Source organism: Symphalangus syndactylus, chromosome 2 (assembly GCF_028878055.3).
Source record: "Symphalangus syndactylus isolate Jambi chromosome 2, NHGRI_mSymSyn1-v2.1_pri, whole genome shotgun sequence".
Taxonomy (NCBI): domain Eukaryota; kingdom Metazoa; phylum Chordata; class Mammalia; order Primates; family Hylobatidae; genus Symphalangus; species Symphalangus syndactylus.
The window spans coordinates 44,846,294-44,865,107 of NC_072424.2; the positions used below are offsets into that span (position 1 = coordinate 44,846,294).

The 18,814-nt window shown below is 41.2% G+C and overlaps 1 protein-coding gene and 1 long non-coding RNA gene across 5 annotated transcripts in view; one reads left to right on the plus strand and one right to left on the minus strand.

The window, feature by feature from the left end:
* LOC129469027 (uncharacterized) overlaps positions 1 to 17,639 on the plus strand; it is a 56,922-nt gene extending 39,283 nt beyond the window's left edge. For both annotated transcript variants that reach the window (XR_010118519.1, XR_010118518.1), the window contains one exon: positions 15,664 to 17,639. This is a non-coding gene — a long non-coding RNA (uncharacterized lncRNA). The remainder of the gene's footprint in view (positions 1 to 15,663) is intronic.
* Positions 1 to 18,814, minus strand: part of LGI1 (leucine rich glioma inactivated 1) — a 40,693-nt gene that overhangs the window by 5,651 nt on the left and 16,228 nt on the right. For 2 of the 3 annotated variants that reach the window (XM_055255126.2, XM_055255147.2), the window contains exons 3-5: positions 15,240 to 15,311; positions 15,073 to 15,144; positions 2,327 to 2,398 (exon numbers count right to left, since the gene is read on the minus strand). In XM_055255126.2, coding sequence (XP_055111101.1) covers positions 2,327 to 2,398; positions 15,073 to 15,144; positions 15,240 to 15,311 — 216 coding nt within the window. The remainder of the gene's footprint in view (positions 1 to 2,326; positions 2,399 to 15,072; positions 15,145 to 15,239; positions 15,312 to 18,814) is intronic. The other variant, XM_055255136.2, reaches the window with a different exon arrangement.

The following is an 18,814-nucleotide window of genomic DNA, read 5'->3' on the forward strand; positions in this document are numbered from 1 at the left end:
TGGCTTAGTCTAGGGCTGTGCTGTCAATAGAAACAGTATATGAACCATAATTATAATTTAAAATTTTCTATAGCCACATTAAAAAAGTAAAAAGAAGCAGGTATAATTCATTTTAATAATATGTTTTATTTAGCCCAATACATACAAAAGATTATCATTTTGACACATCATCAATATAAACATTATTGAGATATTTTACATTCCTTTTTTATACTGTCTTTGGAGTCCAGTGTGTATTTTATACCTATAATATATCTCAATTCAGATGCTAAATTTTACCAGAAATAGGTGATCTACATTTAGATGTAATAAAATTCATAATTGAAAAAAATAGGTGTATATACCCAAATTATTCCAAGCGTACTTAAAATTTTCCAATAATTGAGCTAAGAATCAGCTTTTAAATTTAAATTTAACTGTTAAAAAATTAAGTAAAATTTAAAATTCAGTCTGTCAGTTGTACTAGGGGCACATTTTAGGTGCTCAGTGACCATAATGTCTGGTGGCTACCCTATAGGACAGCACAGGTCTAAAGGACAGAATGTAGTGATTATTGTAATGTATTTAATTAAATCAAGTGAGCTATTTGCTTTTCTTCTTCCTCACAGACATAATTAATCCTGATCCTCTTCCATGGTCTACAAATTCAGTTTAAATAGGAAATGACTTTGATACAGCAGAGTTAACACAGACACACAATCGCTCATGCCTGTAATAAGTTATACATGTCTACATATGACCCCGACTCACCAAGTTCTCTGTGTATTTGCATTGCTTCTGTTCAGGAATTCCACCTCCTTTCCTGGTCACACAGAATTCTTAAGATACGTGCTGCCTACTCTTCACACCACACATAAATAATTTTTAAACGCCCAAACATTTAAAAATGTTTTTTAGAGGATACTTTCAAGAAAGCCAAGAAATCCACTAAAAGGCAAGTTGGCATGGATCCTTGTACTTCTAAGATAATTCTTGATTTGGGCATATTAGAGTAGGTCCAAAAGGCTAAACCCATCTTGGGATTCCCATGGAGAGACTGAGCCAATTTCAATATTTTTTTGTTTTGTCTTTCACTAGTGTAGGGTATAGACTGACACAAAAATGGGGTAAGGGACCCCCAGTGAGCTACATCCCACGTCACCCAGTCACCCATGGAGTGTGTTCTAACTTCCAAGACACTCCCAGAACTGACCTAGTCTCCCAGGAGAACTCTGACCCACACTAATGAGTGGCAACATTTCAGGCTACTGTAAACCAGAGAGGATAACTATGGTCTGTCCAAGACTCTCTTGGAAGAATCCTGATTTGGGCATTCTCCTGGAATTAAACCATCATTCAGGAATTGGGGTAATAGACATGGAGGAGGGGCTGGGGAAATACTGCAAGGAACAAAGAAAGTTTTTCATTAGGCTACTGATTTGAAGTTAAATACTGGGCTTGGAAGAAAGTACTTGACTCAGATTTTCTTTTTGTTTGTTATTGGAGAAAAGTTGTTTTGAATATATATTCTACAGCAAAGTACCTGAATAATTTTTTTAAAAAGCTTTTGTTTTCACATATCCTTTCATTTGTTCCTGTCTTCCACCTTATGACATTTAAATACCTTTCTAATGTTCTGGAAGGCAAATAATGAAGCTGAATTGCTTTTGAGAGGTTTAGGCATATATTACTTGCTTTGCTTACAGCAAAATATACAAATTCCTTGCAAAGATCTTTCACTCGGAGGCTTAAAAGTCAAAGTTTGAAAGCTCTTTTGTTTGAAAAAGGGTCAAAAATAATTAAGTTCATTCCCTTCCTGGGGCTTAAGCCAAATTCCTGGGGATTAAGCTTAGAGTTGTTGTTCACTCTAATGAGAAAAAAGGCAAACTTTTCTCCCTTCCCCCACTTCCTGCTCCATTTCTCTGTTGATTGACCAACCCAAGGATATAACCTTTCATCTTTATTCTGTCAGTTTCCCAGACTCCTTTATGTTTTTCCTTTGTAGCCCTATTTCCTGGACCTCATGAGAAAAAAGGGATTTTGAAATTTCTAGCCGGGTCTCTTCTCACCCCGTCAAAGTCCCTTATCATCGCTCCCTGCTGTATTGACACACACTTTGTCAAAGGAATGCCTGGGTGCCATGTGTTCAGAATTTCCAATGATAAATACCATAGAAGACTCAAATGTTAGTGCATGTAAATTTAAATTTTTGGCCAGTTAAAATTTAGATTTAAAAATCCTAATTTTAATTTAAAAGCCAATTAAAAATTCTAATAATCAATACCAGGCTTCCTTGTTAATGACTGCAAATTAATTAATTGTTCAGTGATTTCTTAGATCCTCTTACACATTTGTTAAAGAATCCAGGCCTTTGAAAATATCTTTTGGGAGTGTCTGGAGATTGTTGTTTGCAAGGCTCCTGGAAAAAAAAGAAAGGTGATGTAAACTGTAGTGATAAATTAAACAAAGGCATTTAATGATAAAGCTTAGTTATGAGTCTCTTTTGTCATTTGCAGCCTACTAAATGACTTGCGGTCCTTTTTTTTTTCTGAACTACTACTCAGATTCCTGCTATCGTCCTTTCAGTTCTTAACCTGTTCACTTCAACACCCACTCCGTATTTATTTACTTTTATTTCTTGAGACAAAAGTCTCTCTCTGTCACCCAGGCTGGAGGGAAGTGGTGTGACCTCAGCTCACTGAAACCTCTGCCTCCCGGGTTCAAGTGATTTTCCTGCCTTAGCCTCCGGTAGCTGGGATTACATGTGCCCGCCACCACACCCTGTTAATTGTTGTATTTTTAGTAGAGACAGGGTTTCACCATGTTGGCCAGGCTGGTCTTGAACTCCTGAGCTTCAGTGATCCACCCGCTTCGGCCTCCCAAAGTGCTGGGATTACAGGCGCACTCAATATTTAAACAACACTTTATGTTGGTTAAAAGCAACCACGATTCCTGGAAGTTGGTCTTTCCATTTATAACAGAACATGGGAGATTCACACTCTCAGACACTCAATCTAGGGGATATCTCCCAAATGATGACTAACCAAACTGGTGAGTATCCATCTCCAAAATGCCCCCCCTCCTCTTGCCTGGGCTGCCCCTTCTCCCTGCTTCCTCCTTGCTTGCTCCGGAGAGCAACCAAACCTCCAACCCACAGTGCCAGTAGCTCTATCTCTTCCCCAGCACATCCTTTCTCCTTTCCAAAGCCCACACTTCCTTTTCCTTTCTAGCACCATTCATTCCACCTCAGAAAAAAGTTTTCTTATAAATACCTATCCATCTATTCTCTTTAATCATCCCCCTCTTTCTCCTTCTTCTGGTTCTTTTCCTGTGATTACAGGAATGATTTTCCCTTTCCTTTTCTATTTGTTCTTCCATAAATCACTAGAATGATTCTAATCAAGGTTAATGAGTAAAAAATTGTCCTGATAATGTCAAGGAAAGGGAAATGTGTCCCTAGTACACAAATATAGACATAGCACAGTGCTAATGCTGTATGACCGGGGAAGGTCACCAGGTAGTGTAATTTTCTGTTTTTAACCAGCACCATATATATATACACATGTTATAAACTTTTCTTAGAGGTGTTTTTTTTCCACAATAAAAATAAAAAACTAAACTGAAACTGAAGAGCCCATACCATTAGCCTCTAAACCCTTGAAAATTCTCTCAACTTCCCTTTTAAACATTCTCAGAAGTCTTATGTCTTCTACCTCCACTAATTAAATATAAGATTTCTCAAGTGGAAATATTCACGATTTTTAGAACTTATTTTTCAGTTAGTTATGTTGTTTTTCTAGGTTTTAGAAATTACTGCTAGTTTGGAAAATGGTTCTCAACGAACCTTGGAATGCAAGAATAGGAACTGAGTCAGAATGTTCCATTGTCAATGGCGGTCCAATTGTGACAAAGAGCATGGCTTTTGGAGTGATTCTGAGCTACATCTGAATCCTGACTCCAGCATTTACTGGCTGTGGGATTTTGGTAATGTATCTTCTTGGAAATTCAGTTGTTTCATTTTTAAGTGAAGATAATAATACCTTATCTCATAAGATTATTGAAAAAAGAAAATGAGATAATCAAGGATGGTGCAGGCATCTGGACTACTCTCAGTAGAGTGGCTGGTGTCAGAAGAGGAGAACAGCTTCTGTATGTACGTTGTCCAAGAAACAACGTTTAGAAACAGACCACACAAATGAACTGCTATGGCTGTCCACATACAGCAAAATTAATAAAATGCTGCTAAGGAGGACTATTCAAGAGAATGTCTCCATAATTCATCTTACTGACTGGTGTTTGAATGAAGAGATTTTCTGATGTCTTGGACCAGTCCAGAGTCACTCCCATGTTATGTGTCTCAGTTTATTTTCTGGCACAATGTGGCTTAAAGTTATCATACTAACTTCTAAGTGGATGTCCCTTCCTCTGAAGCTGGTAAAAACTGCAACCGACTGCAGGGCATAAATTTAGAGGAGGTTGAGTCACAGGACAGTGGCATGCAATCATTAAGCAGTCAAATCCTGAATTACTACTGCCAATAGGGCTACACAGGAAAAGGCACCGTGCTTGTCTTACTGTCCAAGGGGAATTCTTTTTTTTTTTTTTTTTTTTTTTTTTTTTGAGACAAAGTCTTACTTTGTTGCCCAGGCTGAAATAATAGTGGCGCAATTACAGCTTACTGCAGCCTCAACGTCCCTGGCTCAAGTGATCCTCTGGGCTCAGCCTCTCTAGTAGCTGGGACCACAGGTGTGTCCCACCATGCCCAACTAAGTTTTTTTTATTTATAGAGACAGGGTCTTGCTATGTTGCTTAGGCTGGTCTTGAACTCTTGGGCTCAAGCTATCCTCATGCCTCTTCCTCCCAATGTGCTGGGATTACAGGTGTGAGCCACCGTACCCTGTGGGATTCTTTTAAATAATGGGGAATCTGGAAGTTCTACTTGCTGCCCAAAGGAGTAGAGCTTTAGGCCTCACATGATCCACGTGCAAGCTAACCACAGAACAGATGGCAAAACAGAGCTGCAGACTTGGAGCTATGGGGCTTCCGGAATGGAGAGGCAGTATTTTTGCATGACAAGATGGAGGGCTTCTAATTCACCAGAATTGCGAGATGGGGCTGAGAAGGACAGGCTGGCCCGATGGGCTGTGGAATGAGGCATTAAATTTCCTGAGAACCTCTTGTGACAGGCTTTTGCCTTGGGAATCAGAGGGTGGGGGAGGCAGGGGAGCCAGAGGGAGAAATGGTGGGTGGATTCGCTGAACCCAGTGTCAATCCTTTGCTGCTCCGCTACCAAAAATTCAATGAAATCCTTGCCCACAATGAACTGCTCTTAGAGGAGAGAGGATGAAGCTTCATGTCTGGGTTTGGTGAGTGATGGGCATGAGAAGGCTGCCTGGATTCACTAAGAGAAGCAGAATCAAGAGGAAGTAAGATTCAGAAATGAGAGCGAGGCTTCCAAACACCCAAGGCTAGGGAGCTGGAGCTCAGACAGCTTCCCTAAGTCTCTGGGAGGCCCCAATGACATCAGGTTACATTTGGATAAAAAGAAAGCAGGCAGAGGGATTTGGGCAGAGAACGACTTAGGAAAGCAATGCTGACAGAGTCTGAGAATTATTCTGCAAAAAATGTAACAGGTTGCCAGGGGTCATGGTGGCTCACGCCCGTAATCCCAGCACTTTGGGAGGTAGAGGTGGGCGGATCACCTGAAGTCAGGAGTTCGAGACCAGCCTGGACAACAAGGCAAAATCCTGTGTCTGCAAAAAAATACAAAAATTAGCTGGGTGTGGTGTGTGCCTGTGGTCCTATCTACTCTGGGAGGCTGAGGTCAGAGGATGGCTTGAGCCTAGAACTTGAGGCTGCAGTGAGCCATGATCATACCACTGCACTCCAGCCTGGGTGACAGAGTGAGACCTTGTTTCAAAAACAAAAACAACAACAACAAAGAAATAGAAGGGATTGTGTAAATAAACTATGGTCCCTATGTAACACAGAACATTTTGTAGGAGATTTTAAAAATGAAGTAGGTGTAGGGTTACTGGAATCTTTCACTTTTCTATGTAAATACATATTTATGTTGTGAGTTTTTATCATCAAGCATGTATTATTATTTTATAATCAGAAAAAACAAAAAATAAAGTTGACTTTTTGCAAGGATCCTGTTGCTTAGTATTTGTATATATCTATGGTTCTGTCCAGTGGGGGTTCAGTCATTCGAAATCAAACATTTGGCTGCATTCGTCAAGTTCCAAAGCTACCTACAGGGTTAGATTAGGAATTACCGAACTCGGAGGCCTGAGTGGTCAGGTCATGCAAATGTCTTTCACAAGGCCTCCTGCGGGAGGGAGCTGCCTGTTTCCTAGAAAACTCCCATGCCGTTTCAGGCCCTCACCCTCTAGGGAGGTTTGGGGCTACAAGGCAGCCAAGGCTTGAAGCCACCGCTGTGGTTCTTTGTGCCAGCTTAAAGCCAGCTGTGATGCGGGCCTGTTGCCTCCACAAATCATCATGGGCATCTGAGGGCTTCAGGGAGATTCGCTGCAGCGGAGGGCTTTTTATCCAAATGTAACCTGATGTCACTGGGGCCTCCCAGAGACTTAGGGAAGCTGTCTGAGCTCCAGCTCCCTAGCCTTGGGTGTCTGGAAGCCTCGCTCTCATTTCTGAATCTTACTTCCTCTTGATTCTGCTTCTCTTAGTGAATCCAGGCAGCCTTCTCATGCCCATCACTCACCAAACCCAGACATGAAGCTTCATCCTCTCTCCTCTAAGGAAAAAAAAAGGGCAAGTCACGTGATGCTCCCTGAAGCCTCCTCAGCATTTAGTCATAAAAAAAAGGGTAAATAGAATGAGATCCTGTGTCTATCAGGGAATTTTAATAGCTAGAGAGACTGAGATAGCACTTTGTGGGTTAGGGTTAGGGTTATTTTAGGGTTGATATTAGGATTATTTGATTCTTCAGATTCCACCTCTGCACTGAGTTTTGCTACCAGAAAGCAAAATACCTGGATAAAATTTTCCCAGTTCTGTCTTCATCCCACTCCCAGCTTCACAGAGTAATGACTTAATATTATTATTAACTTTTCCTCAACAGAAGTTCTAGTTACTATATGTGCTATGTATTTGTAAAACTGTGTTGTAGCTATTCTTTCCTGCATCACTTAGTGTAGTGTAGTGGTTTAAGTGCCAACTTCGTCCAAATCCACCAGGGATTAAATTTGAACGTCATCATTCTTAGGAATGTGTCCTTAGCCAAGTTAATTTAAGCTCTCTGGGTTTCTGTTTTGACATCTGCAAAACTGAGTAAAGGATATGAATTTCACTTATTGTGAGAATTAACACATGTAGCTACTCATATTTTTATATACATATCTTTGTAATGGATTCCAGGAAAAACTGTGCCTGCAGGTGAATTTTTAAACCTTATGTGTTAAGACCACAAAACTAATCTTTTTCTTTGTTGTTATTGTCATTAAACAGTGATATTAAATATCTAAACACTTTAAAATATTTGCTTCAGGAAGCTGAGATCATCTATTCTTTCTGCCTCTCTTAGTAGGGATAATCCTATGCACTGGTATTCTTAGAAGTCTCATCTTTTACTTTTATTGATACACACACACACCACATATGCACGTACTACATATGCACATATATATGTAATAATAATTATTTCTTCACTTCAAGAAAAGTTGGAAAGTGCAAAAATTATTTTTTTAAAAAAGGAGAGAAATAATAATTATAGCAGAAGTAACCACGGTTAAGATTTAGTCATGTTTTCTTCCAGCCATTAATACACAGCCCATCAAAAGCAAGCGATTCTGGAAAGCCATGTTACGGGTCCTGGCCTGCAGAGTGTCTAGTCCTTCTCTTTCCTCTAGAGTGTCATGACTTAAGAGAGTGTCACCCTGAATTGCGGTAGGGGACCCTCCTTCCTCTGCAAAGATCTGTTAGCCAGATCTTTCAGGCTGCTAAGCAGAGCTGAATTTTAATACTAGATACAAGAATTCTTAATTCTTAGGAATAGGAGGAAGAAAAATTATGAAGGACAGAGAGGCAAGGAGTCCCAGGTAGCCACCAGAGTTGTCAGGAAAAAGACTTTCTATATGTTTTGGTTTAAGGCGTACCAGGCTCCTGCGTTGGCCGAAGCGGACCCCTTGCCAGTCACACTCACTTTGGGGCCCAGAACTCAGCCACAGAGTACAGGGGTGATGTGTACAGGGAAGTGGATAACTGAGTTTGAGCTCTGGCTGTTCCCTTTTCTATAAAGTGAATGATCACTGGGTCAGAATGATCTCCAAGTTCTATTCTTGCTGTTAAATCACAGCTTTGTCATTTTCACTGTGAGGCTATGGCTTCATTTTTAAAATTAATAGATGACACTAGGATAGGTGATACTTTAGGCAACATACTTAGGGGTCAGTGCGTTTGATAACAGGCTTTTCTAGGGGATGGAGGTGGCACTGGGTGGCACCAGAATATCCGACTGGGGTGGGGTGGAGCTCACTGGGAGAGGGGTGAAGCCATAGTCAATGAGAGACTTGAGGAAACATTTAATCAATGTTCCTTTATTTCTAGGACAATTCTGCAATGAGTGCTAGAAGGATGGTTCTCGTTCCATCATCTGTAGCGCTAGCATAGTGCCTGGCACAAAGTAAGCCCTCAATAGATACTTTTATGTATGTATGTATTTATTTATTTTGAGATGGAGTCTCACTCTGTCACCCAGGCTGGAATGCAGTGGTGCTATCTCGGCTCACTGCAACCTGCGCCTCCCTGGTTCAAGCAATTCTCCTGCCTCAGCCTCTTAAGTAGCTGTGATTACAGGCACACACCACCACGCCCGGCTAATTTTTGTGTTTTTATTAGAGATGGGGTTTCAGCATGTTGGCCAGGCTGGTCTTGAACTCCTGACCTTGGCCTCTCAAAATGCTGGGATTACAAGCATGAGCCACCGCACACAGCCTAATAGATACTTTTAAATGAATGAATGAATGAGGCAGGCTGGAGTAGATGAGAGGAAGCGTACATATCTAGGCAAAGAAAAGAGCAGAGGATGCTCCTTTGAGGCCGCCTGTGCCAAGGCACTGGGGGAGAAAGCTCAAAGACCCGTGAGTGACTAGTGCAGTCCCCACCAGCTGGTGTGGACCCCCCCCTCAGGAAGGACTCTCCCTCCCTCCCCGCAGCCCCACTGTGGTAGAAATCCCAAGGCAACGTGGAGGCTCTTTAAAGTTGCCTTCAACTAAGCATCATTCTCTAAGTCCCGATTCAGAGTTCACCTAAGAAACATTTCATTTATTTATTTACTTATTTATTTATTTGAGATGGAGTCTCGCTCTGTCACCCAGGCTGGAGTGCAGTGGCGTGATCTCGGCTCACTGCAAGCTCCTCCTCCCGGGTTCACGCCATTCTCCCGCCTCAGCTTCCGGAGTAGCTGGGACTACAGGCGCCCGCCACCACGCCCGGCTAATTTTTTGTATTTTTAGTAGAGACGGGGTTTCACTGTGTTAGCCAGGATGGTCTCGATCTCCTGACCTCGTGATCCTCCCGCCTCGGCCTCCCAAAGGGATTACAGGCGTTATCCACCGCGCCTGGCCAGAAGCGTTCTTTAAAACAACTGAGATATTGTGCAGCTGAGTGTCTAGTTACCTTGAAACTGGCTGAGTAAGGTCAAGTGTTCTCAAAGGCAGATGGCCATTCCTTCTTGACAGAAATGATGACCATTTCCTGCCCTTCGGTGTTTTCATCATTTACCCAAGAAAACCTCCGATTATGACTGTGGAACCCACTGGAAAGTCTTCTCTCTAAGGCAGACCAGACTGGCTCAAACACCACGTTTGTTTCAGTGCCACCGGGCTCTGCTGCTAAGAAAGCATCGCCCACAGCCATCTGGGGTGCACCCAGCCCCCCTGCAATGCAGATTCTCAGCTTGGGTTTGTGTCTCTCTGAACCTGCGGCGGTGCAAGTGCAGTTACTTTAATTTCATAGAAAGTGTTTAAAGGGGATATACACTGTAGCATTTAGAATCCTGATTCAGACTAATGGAGGTTATGCAGTGAGTTTTAGTTTTTTCCTGCACAGTGGTGCTTACTGCATACCAGGCCCTGTTCTGAGCACTTTGTAGTTACTTAAATTTCACAGAAAGTGTTTAAATGGTATATACACTGTAGCATTTAGAATTCTGATCCAGGACTAATGGAGGTTAGGCAGTGAGTTTTAGTTATACAGTGGTGCTTACTACATACCAGGCCCTGTTCTAAGCACTTTGCATATATTAACTCAATCTCAAGACAATCTTAGGCACTAATACTCTTAAATGCCTTGTTATTCCCCATCCCATTTTAAGAGATTATTATTATAACCCCATTTTACATGCCCAGTCTGTAGCATAGTGAAGCTAAATGGCCTGCCCCAAATTCCACAGCTGTTAAGGTGCAAAGCCGAGGAACTGATCTGAGGTGGAGAAAAGTGCACTTTGAAACCTAAAGTCTTAAAAAGGAAACTAATGGCTCAGATAGATGCCAGATTTATTAATAAGTAGTAAATAATGGAAAATAAACTTGACCTACTGAGCTGGCAGAGAGACAGTTGAACCCAGGCAGTCTGGTGGCAGAGATCACCCTCTTAGCTGCTACATTGCACTACCTCTTTACATATAAGGCAACGTGAAGGCTAAAACAAAGACATCCTGTGCAACTGATTGGGAACACGCAAGCATCCTGAGTTTGGGGACTGTTATATAGTCCTTTGTACCCCCTCAGTGCTGAGCAACCATTGGATACTCTACAATACATATAGATTGATGATAATTTTCTCCAAATATTTATATATATATGCATGCAAACAATGCTGGCTCCACTGGGCCTTAGCCACAGTGACACTTACATGGCACACAAAGCAATCATTACTAAAGACTCATAGGTATTACTAGAAGCCAATACATAATGTTTGAAGATTTTGTCATCATTGGCCATAAACTAATTTTTTATTCATAAACTAACTTTTTATTCATGTTTTCCTGATTACCAAAATAACATATATTCATCAGAAAAATTCAAATATACAAACGATTGCTAAAATATACAAACCATTCAAAGATTAAAGTGAAACATGCGTAACATTAGAACAATGATTCAAAATAAAGTAATTGAGAATCCCAGCATTTGACAGGCTCTGAAAGGACTTCACTTTAAGAAGTCTCTCTCCCTTTTTAAGAGTTAATTTGCAGGGTTTTAAGGGTTAATTTGCAGAGCATGGGGGGATCTTGCCTGATAGCCAGCTATATATAATAACTTTTTAATTTTAATTAATTAATTTATTTATTTATGTCTTAGAGATGGAGTCTCGCTCTTTCGCCCAGGCTGTAGTGCAATGGCGTGATCTCGGCTCACTGCAAGCTCCGCCTCCCGGGTTCATGCCATTCTCCTGCCTCAGCCTCTAGAGTAGCTGGGACTACAGGCGCCCGCCACCATGCCTGGCTAATTTTTTATATTTTTTAGTAGAGGTGGGGTTTCACCATGTTAGTCAGGATGGTCTCAATCTCCTGACCTAGTGATCCTCCCGCCTCAGCCTCCCAAAGTGCTGGGATTACAGGCGTGAGCCACCACGCCTGGCCTATAATAACTTTTAAGTTATCTGTAAATGTCTCTTAGAAGAGAAATCTACTGACATCTCTGTATAAGAAGATGAGAAAGTGCATTGTTTCTTTAGGCATGAACTAAATTTATATAAAGGCACAGGTAAGGGAGTGGCTTTAATGTTAGGCCAGAGTGGGAATCAGCTGGACCTGAAAGTATACGTCTAATCCCAACTATCTGCATTTTGAGATGAAGTATGAGGGTAGGTCTCCTGTTTTCAGGGTCTTTGCTTTCTTCTCTAGTCATATTTCCTCCTCAAATCATGTCCCATGGAAGGATCCAGCCAGCTCAATAAAAGCTATCTGGTCCTGCAGTAACTGGCACAGTGGAGATAGCACCGGACGTCTCATCAAAGACGGTAGGAGCTGTCTGGCTTTACCACTTAGTAACTGGGGAGCAGCTTAAACTCATGGTGTACCTCCACTTGCTCGTTCGTCTATGAATGTAGTGCTACTGCCCTGTCTCTTTCACGGGGTTGTCAGGAGACTATGATGACGTCAAGAATATGAGAAAGCTTTGTAACCTCTTCCTGCAATGCATGCAGGTTAGAGGGTGAGGTGCTAATTCCTCACAGCTCAAATGTTTGCCTTGATTGGGAAGGATTGATCTGAGGTGGAGAAAAGTGCACTTTGAAGCCTAACGTCTTAAAAAGGAAACGAATGGCTCAGACAAATGCCAGATTTATTAATTCGCCATAAATAATGGAAAATGAACCTGACTTATTGAGCCGGCAGAGGGAAATTTGGATTTCAGATCCTCCCTACTCCATCTCTCCTTGAAAGACAGAAAGGAAAGAAGGAAGGAATAAAAGAAGGAAGGAAGGAAGGAAGGAAGGAAAGAAGGAAGGATGGAAGGAAGGAATTGTACCATGAAGAATAGCATAATTTGAAAGGAGAACATAACTTGGGGACAAAGGCACTCAGTGAGAAAATATTTGTCCAATTTCTCTTGCTAGCCTGAGCTTCTCTAAGATGGGACTAGATCTTACTCATCTTTGTAGGCCCTACTCCTTGTAAAGCATGTGTCACATCTTAGAAACTATTTAAGATGAACCATATGGCATTGCCATTTTTGAAGATAAAAAACAGCCTAACATTGGCAATGCCATATGAGTCAACCTAATAAGTGTTAGCTAAAGATGCAAGAGACCTAAGGGTCATATTCATTTAGCCACAGCCTTAACCCCTGTTCCCTCATAACACCTTCCTACCTCCAGCACCAGCTCAGAGAGGTGGGACTTCTCTTTCACTGCCTGTAAGAGTCATGCCTGTCTTTGAAGGCTGCCCTTGGTGTTCCTTGAACCTGAAATTTTCTGGATGCTAAGTGTATTCTGTACCAGTCTCTCTCTCTTATGGGCTCCATACTGCTAAAGAAAGGGCATCATTAAGACCCACATTTAAATTCCCATTTCATTTGATAAACATAATAGGCTCCAGTAAACAAAATGGGTGTCCTATGCTAGGATGTCGAACAGACTTTTTTCTTTCCCTTTTTCCTCTTCCCCTTCCCTCCTTCCTTTCCCTTCCCTTCCTCTCTCCTCTCATCTGCCTTCCTCTTTTTCTTTCTCCCTCCCTCCTTTCCTCCTTCCCTCCCTTCCTTCCCTCCCCTCCCTCCCTCCTTCCCCTCGCCTCCCCTCCCCTCCCCTCCCTCCCTTCCTTCCTTCCTTCCTTCCCTCCCTCCCTCCAAGACAGGGAAACATTTTTTCCTGTTCTGTGCGTGGAGCCTGAGGGAAACCACAGGCTTTTAGGCTGGAGAGGAGACACAGCTGACTGAATTGGGCAGGTGAAGCTTATATCTGGATTCCTCGAGAGGACACCAGAGTCCTACATCCTCCCTACAGCTCTCATGATGCTAAGCATTGGACAGAGGACCTGTGGATTAGGATGTATGTGAATCTAGTGGATTTCAAGTTGAGGTCATGAATTTCCATTTCTCCTTCCATATATTTGTTTCTTTTGTTTATTTTTTGTCTGAAAAATGAGGTTTGGCAGGGATGGGCTCTGTGATAAAATTGCATAGCATTCATTCTGTAAACAGCCATCTTTGCATCATATCATGTCATTGACATGAAGAGTAGTATTGCAAACACTGTTTTTTTATTATAATAACTCTATACAGAAGCCTTGAAAGGTATAATTTTGTAAAATATATCTGGCCACTAGCTTCTCTTTGCTACAAAACAAGTAACAGGAGAGAAAGGAGCCTGGTGGAGGCAGAGTGACAACCGCGTGGACACGCTGGAAATCAGGCTCAGTCAAAGGACAGGCATTTTTGTCTCCTTTGTTCCCTGCTGCATCCTAGGGCCTAGAGCAGAGCTGGGAATGAAGTGTGATGAGAGAACAGGTGAAAGTTGACAGAATGACTATGACACTTGGATCTCTTGCATCTGTATCTAGAACTGATAAGATACATATTAGGTAGGTTGAGAAATAGCTGTTGAAAGGATGAAGAGTCACTGCAATTCAACTATTAAGTAGATGTTCTCGTAATGCCGTAACTAATCAGCTCACGAGGCATATATCCCCTCCAAGACTGTTTCCTCATTTCTGAAACGGGGATTATTGTGCCTGTTTGGCAGGATTATTGAGAGGATTAAATGAAAACTGATGTAAATGTTAGTGCCTTTTCTTCCCATGCTCTTCTAGTTTCCTTAAAATAATCTGTGTGTATGTGAGAGCATGTGTGTGAGTGTGTGTGCGTGTATGCACGTGTGTGCCTGTGTGTGTGTGAATGTGTTTGTCTGTAGAGGGTGAGGGAGGCTAGAAGAAGCAAATTGTCTGGGTCCTGTTGTTCAGGGTTTCTCAACCTGCCCACGATGCCACTTTAGGCTGGATAATTCTTGGTTGTGAGGGGCTGTCCTAAGCAGTAGGTGTTTAGAAGAATCCCTGCCTTTTACCCACTAGATGCCAGTTACATCCCCCGGTTGTGACAACCAAACATGTCTCTGGATATTGCCAAATGTTCCCTGGGAAACAAAATTGTTCCTTGTTAAGAACAACTGCTGTTAGCTGTGATCGCCCATTGAGTAATTAAATGTTTCACTGATACACAAGTTGATCAGGTGCTATGAATACATTGCCTGTGGCTATATTATGTTTAAATGTATATAAAATGAGGGCTTATAGAGGACAAAAAAGCTGATATCAAATTATACAGTCAACCCATAATGATCCATGAAGCAAGTAATGATGTAGATAATTTAAAAAGTTATTTCAGGCACACGATTTCCCTGCATTAGATTGCTTTTCTAATTATGGTTGGTTTAGGATAAAAATATTAATAGTAATCAATTTATTGAACACCCTCTGACAGATGACAGAGAAAGATGGCAAGTGTGCATGGAGAGAAGTCATTTGGGTTTCTTAAATTTTTATGGACACTCATAAAGTAGGTACATTAACCACAGGTGATCAAACTGCATTGTCCATTAGCAAGCTTAAAAAGTAATAGCGACATTCATACTTACAAGTGAATTAACGACTTTAGTCCCCGGAAAGTATGTCTTGAAATTGACTTGATGTTGTTGTTTTCTATGAATCTGCAATAAGTTATAATAGTTTTTGTCAAACAGTTACAGGAACTTGAGAGTACTTGTCCTGAATCATCATGTTTTAAAAAAACTTTTTTACTTACAAATACTCTAGATGTGGAAGACCAATAAAAGCATCATCACTGATCACATCAAAGGAGTTCGATGTGAATAACCTGCCCAGAAAAAGTACACAATGAAAATGGTGAAACTGACAGATTGTCAATCTTGGCTGCTTTTATCTCTCAGAAAAATGAGTGCGAGTTGTATACAGAAAAATGTCTGCATGGCTGTCTGCTACAGTTTAGTTATGCAGATAATCTATGCAGCATTTTTTTACTCCTAATCATCTCCTCATCAAAGGCTCATCAAGGGGTGCCTGGTGCCCCACTCCTCACAATGACTGCCACATACCCTGGGTGACATTTTGATATACAATCAGAGCAGCTATGATAGCCAAAGCAGCCAAAGCAACATTTTACATATTTTCAGGACAAAGGCACTAACACTCTTTTCTGCTTGTTCTAGAAACCTCTGGAGTGTTCTAACTGACACAAACAATGGTACTTTGCGGTTTTGAGCCTGGGAAACCTAAAAAAATTAAGCTGCATGCCCGGTTGTGCTGTGACATCTCGTAACAGGCAGTTGACACTGGCTCCATGAACATCAACCAACCTCCTCCTTTGCAAACAGACTGAAAATGGGAAACACAAGGTTTGGGAAGAGTCTTAGACCCATTTTATTACCGAATAGTTGAAGCTTTTACTTGGACAAATATATTTGCAATTTCAAAATCCACAAGGATTTGGTTTAGAAATTACTGATGAAAAAGAACATCAATCAGCCATCCCACACCCTGTTGAACTCCTTGGAGAACTGAATGAGAGGCTTAAAAGAGGTAGTTTTAGGCCAAACAGTACAAGAATATATTATATGATGTCATAATGTAATAATAATAATAGTAATTCTGTTAGTAAAGCTTATCACTTTTACTTTTGAAGCCGGGGATTAAATATAACTACCACTAACTAGCTTAGTGAATTCACCTCTGAACCTGTGAACTAGAGGAATTAAAACTAGGAGATCTCACTTTCTGAACATTTATGAGTAATTTATTTGTCATCTGGGATTTCTTCAAATAATCAGAGGAGGGGGACAGCAAGGGGTTAGAGAAGAATTGGCATGAGTTGATAATTTTTGAAGCTGAAAGATGGATACATAAGAGTGGATTTTACTATTTTGTCTACATTTATATACACTTATAATTTTTCATAAAAATGCAGAGAATGGGGGATAGGAATGAACCAACCAAACAAAATGAGATGATTTCTTGCATTTCTTCCTAAACTATCAATCCTAGAGTGATGTTGGATTGTCTTCTAATCCCTCATGCCTCTAATGTCATGGCTTTGGACCCAAGTAATTCACGAGGCTCTGAAAAGCCAGCACTAATGAACAGTGATACATGTTAGAATTCCATGTTACTAAAACAAATTCAAAGCTGTATGATTTCCATCACAGCTTTGGCAATTGTGTCTCTTCTCACTTCATGGCTCTGGAAAACACAAGATTGCTCAGCTTGACTCCAAGGTAGGCTAACATCCAAAGGTTTCCTTAGGTTCCAGACTTTCACTGCATTTAGTATAGGCAGCATCAGCAGTGGAGAGAATGGAATAAGGCAGACATTGGTATATACAAATATTATACCTCCCACACTCACTGATTTGAAAAATGGCCCATGGACCAGGGACTTCTCATACTCCAAGTTGCCAGAAGAAATAGTTTCCATTGCTACTTCCCTTTATGTTAAATCAGATGCAGGACAGGGTGGGAAATGAATATTAGTGGGCAGAACTTGCCCACGCATGTCACAGGAAGAAAAGAGAGGATTTCTGCTAGATTTTTTGTCTGCTTGTTCATTTCTTATCCCTAGCACCTGTGATACAGTGCCTGTCCTCTAGTGGACACTGAATAAATATTTGTTAAACAAAGAGGAATTCACTTTACATTAAATTCTGATCATTACCAGACTACTGGATTAAGTGTTTCTTACAGCAGGAATTTGACCTTATTTGTTTTTGTGTCCCCAGCCCCGAGCACAGTTCCTGGCTGAATAATGTTTGTTGAACTACATTTCAAGGACTAAAACCTCTGGTGAGAACTACAAATGCATATGCAAAACTATGGATGAATATTCAAGGAAAGGAGCCAAAACACAATAAAGTACATCCTATATGATTGTACTTATATAAAGTACAAAAACTAATCCATGCTGCTAGAATCAGGAGAGTGGTTACCCTTGGAGGCAAGGAGTAATTGGAAGGGAACACAGGGGCATCTTTTGGGGTAATGATAATATTGAGTTTCTTGACCTGGGTGCTGGTTACAAGGGTATTCACTTTGTAAAAAGTCATTGAGATGTACATTTATAACATGTGCATTTTTTCTTTATGTATATTATACTTCAATTTAAAAGTTTCTTATAAAAGCTAAAAAAAACACCCTCTGGCTAAGATAATAATGAATACCATAATCTCTCAATGCTAAATTCAATTGTAGTTTCTATGGAAAAAGATGTATAAAATTATACACACATTCTAAAGATAGTTGAGTGGGCTATCCATTTTATTATCCTACGTATACTTAAAAAGACTCCTACATCATATTCTATACAGAGGATGAAACTCTGACCCTTAATTTATATGGATTCCTCTAAATATGTTTGATTTCATTATTATAATTTGTTATTGAACCAGATATGTTAAAGTATACCACAGTCTCTGTTAAGGGAAACTGTGCCCAACCCACCCCACCTACACAAAGAACAGAACGGGGGCAGACCAGGGTGGCCGTGTTTTACACTGCACAACCTCTGTCCTTTTTCACAGAGTAGCCAGTCTCTAAATCAACCAGCATCCCGTGGCCCAAGTAGCCTGGTTTAAAAAGGTGAGGTGGGCTAAGACGAGACTCTTCTTGGGGATTTGGAATTGGCAGACTGAGAAATGGAGCCAACCCGTAGAGAAGCTAAAGGATAAAGGATGCCTTAGGGTTGAGTTGGATCCATGGTAGGTAAAAGTATGTGCAAAGAATGCTTAGGAGAGTGCAGAATTGTGGTGGAAACCTCACCAAGAGAAGTTTTTTGAAGACTGGTGTGGGAGAGATACCTAGATCTGTGTTGGAACCTGAGCCAATGCTTCTGAATCCTGCTTGCTCTTGGAATCACCTGGACAGCTTTAAAAATACTGATACTTGGTTCCCACTCCTGGAGATCCTGGTTAAATTCTACATGTGGGGTGTCGCCTGGGTTACTAAAAAGCTCCCTAGGTGATTCATATGCAGCCAGGGTTGCACATGGTAAGCTTCCCAGGTCAGTCAAAACACTGTCCCCTTTACCTGTGGTGACCAAGGGGCCTCTGCTCCTTGCAGCAAGTCTGCCTGGAGCAGTTGCTGTGAGGACTGGAGGAGCTGTGGACTTTCCTGTCCCTATAACTATGTGTAGCCTAGAGTCTGCAATAATATGAGTTGGAAGTGACAACTATCCTCACAACAGCAGCAACATCATGAAGGGGTTTATGAAACCAATGTACCGTCCAAATGACCTCGTTACTCTGAGCCACAGATCAGAGATCTGGACCCTGCAGGCCTGCCAAGCAGCCAGCCCGTGGGTTTGTGCAGAGGT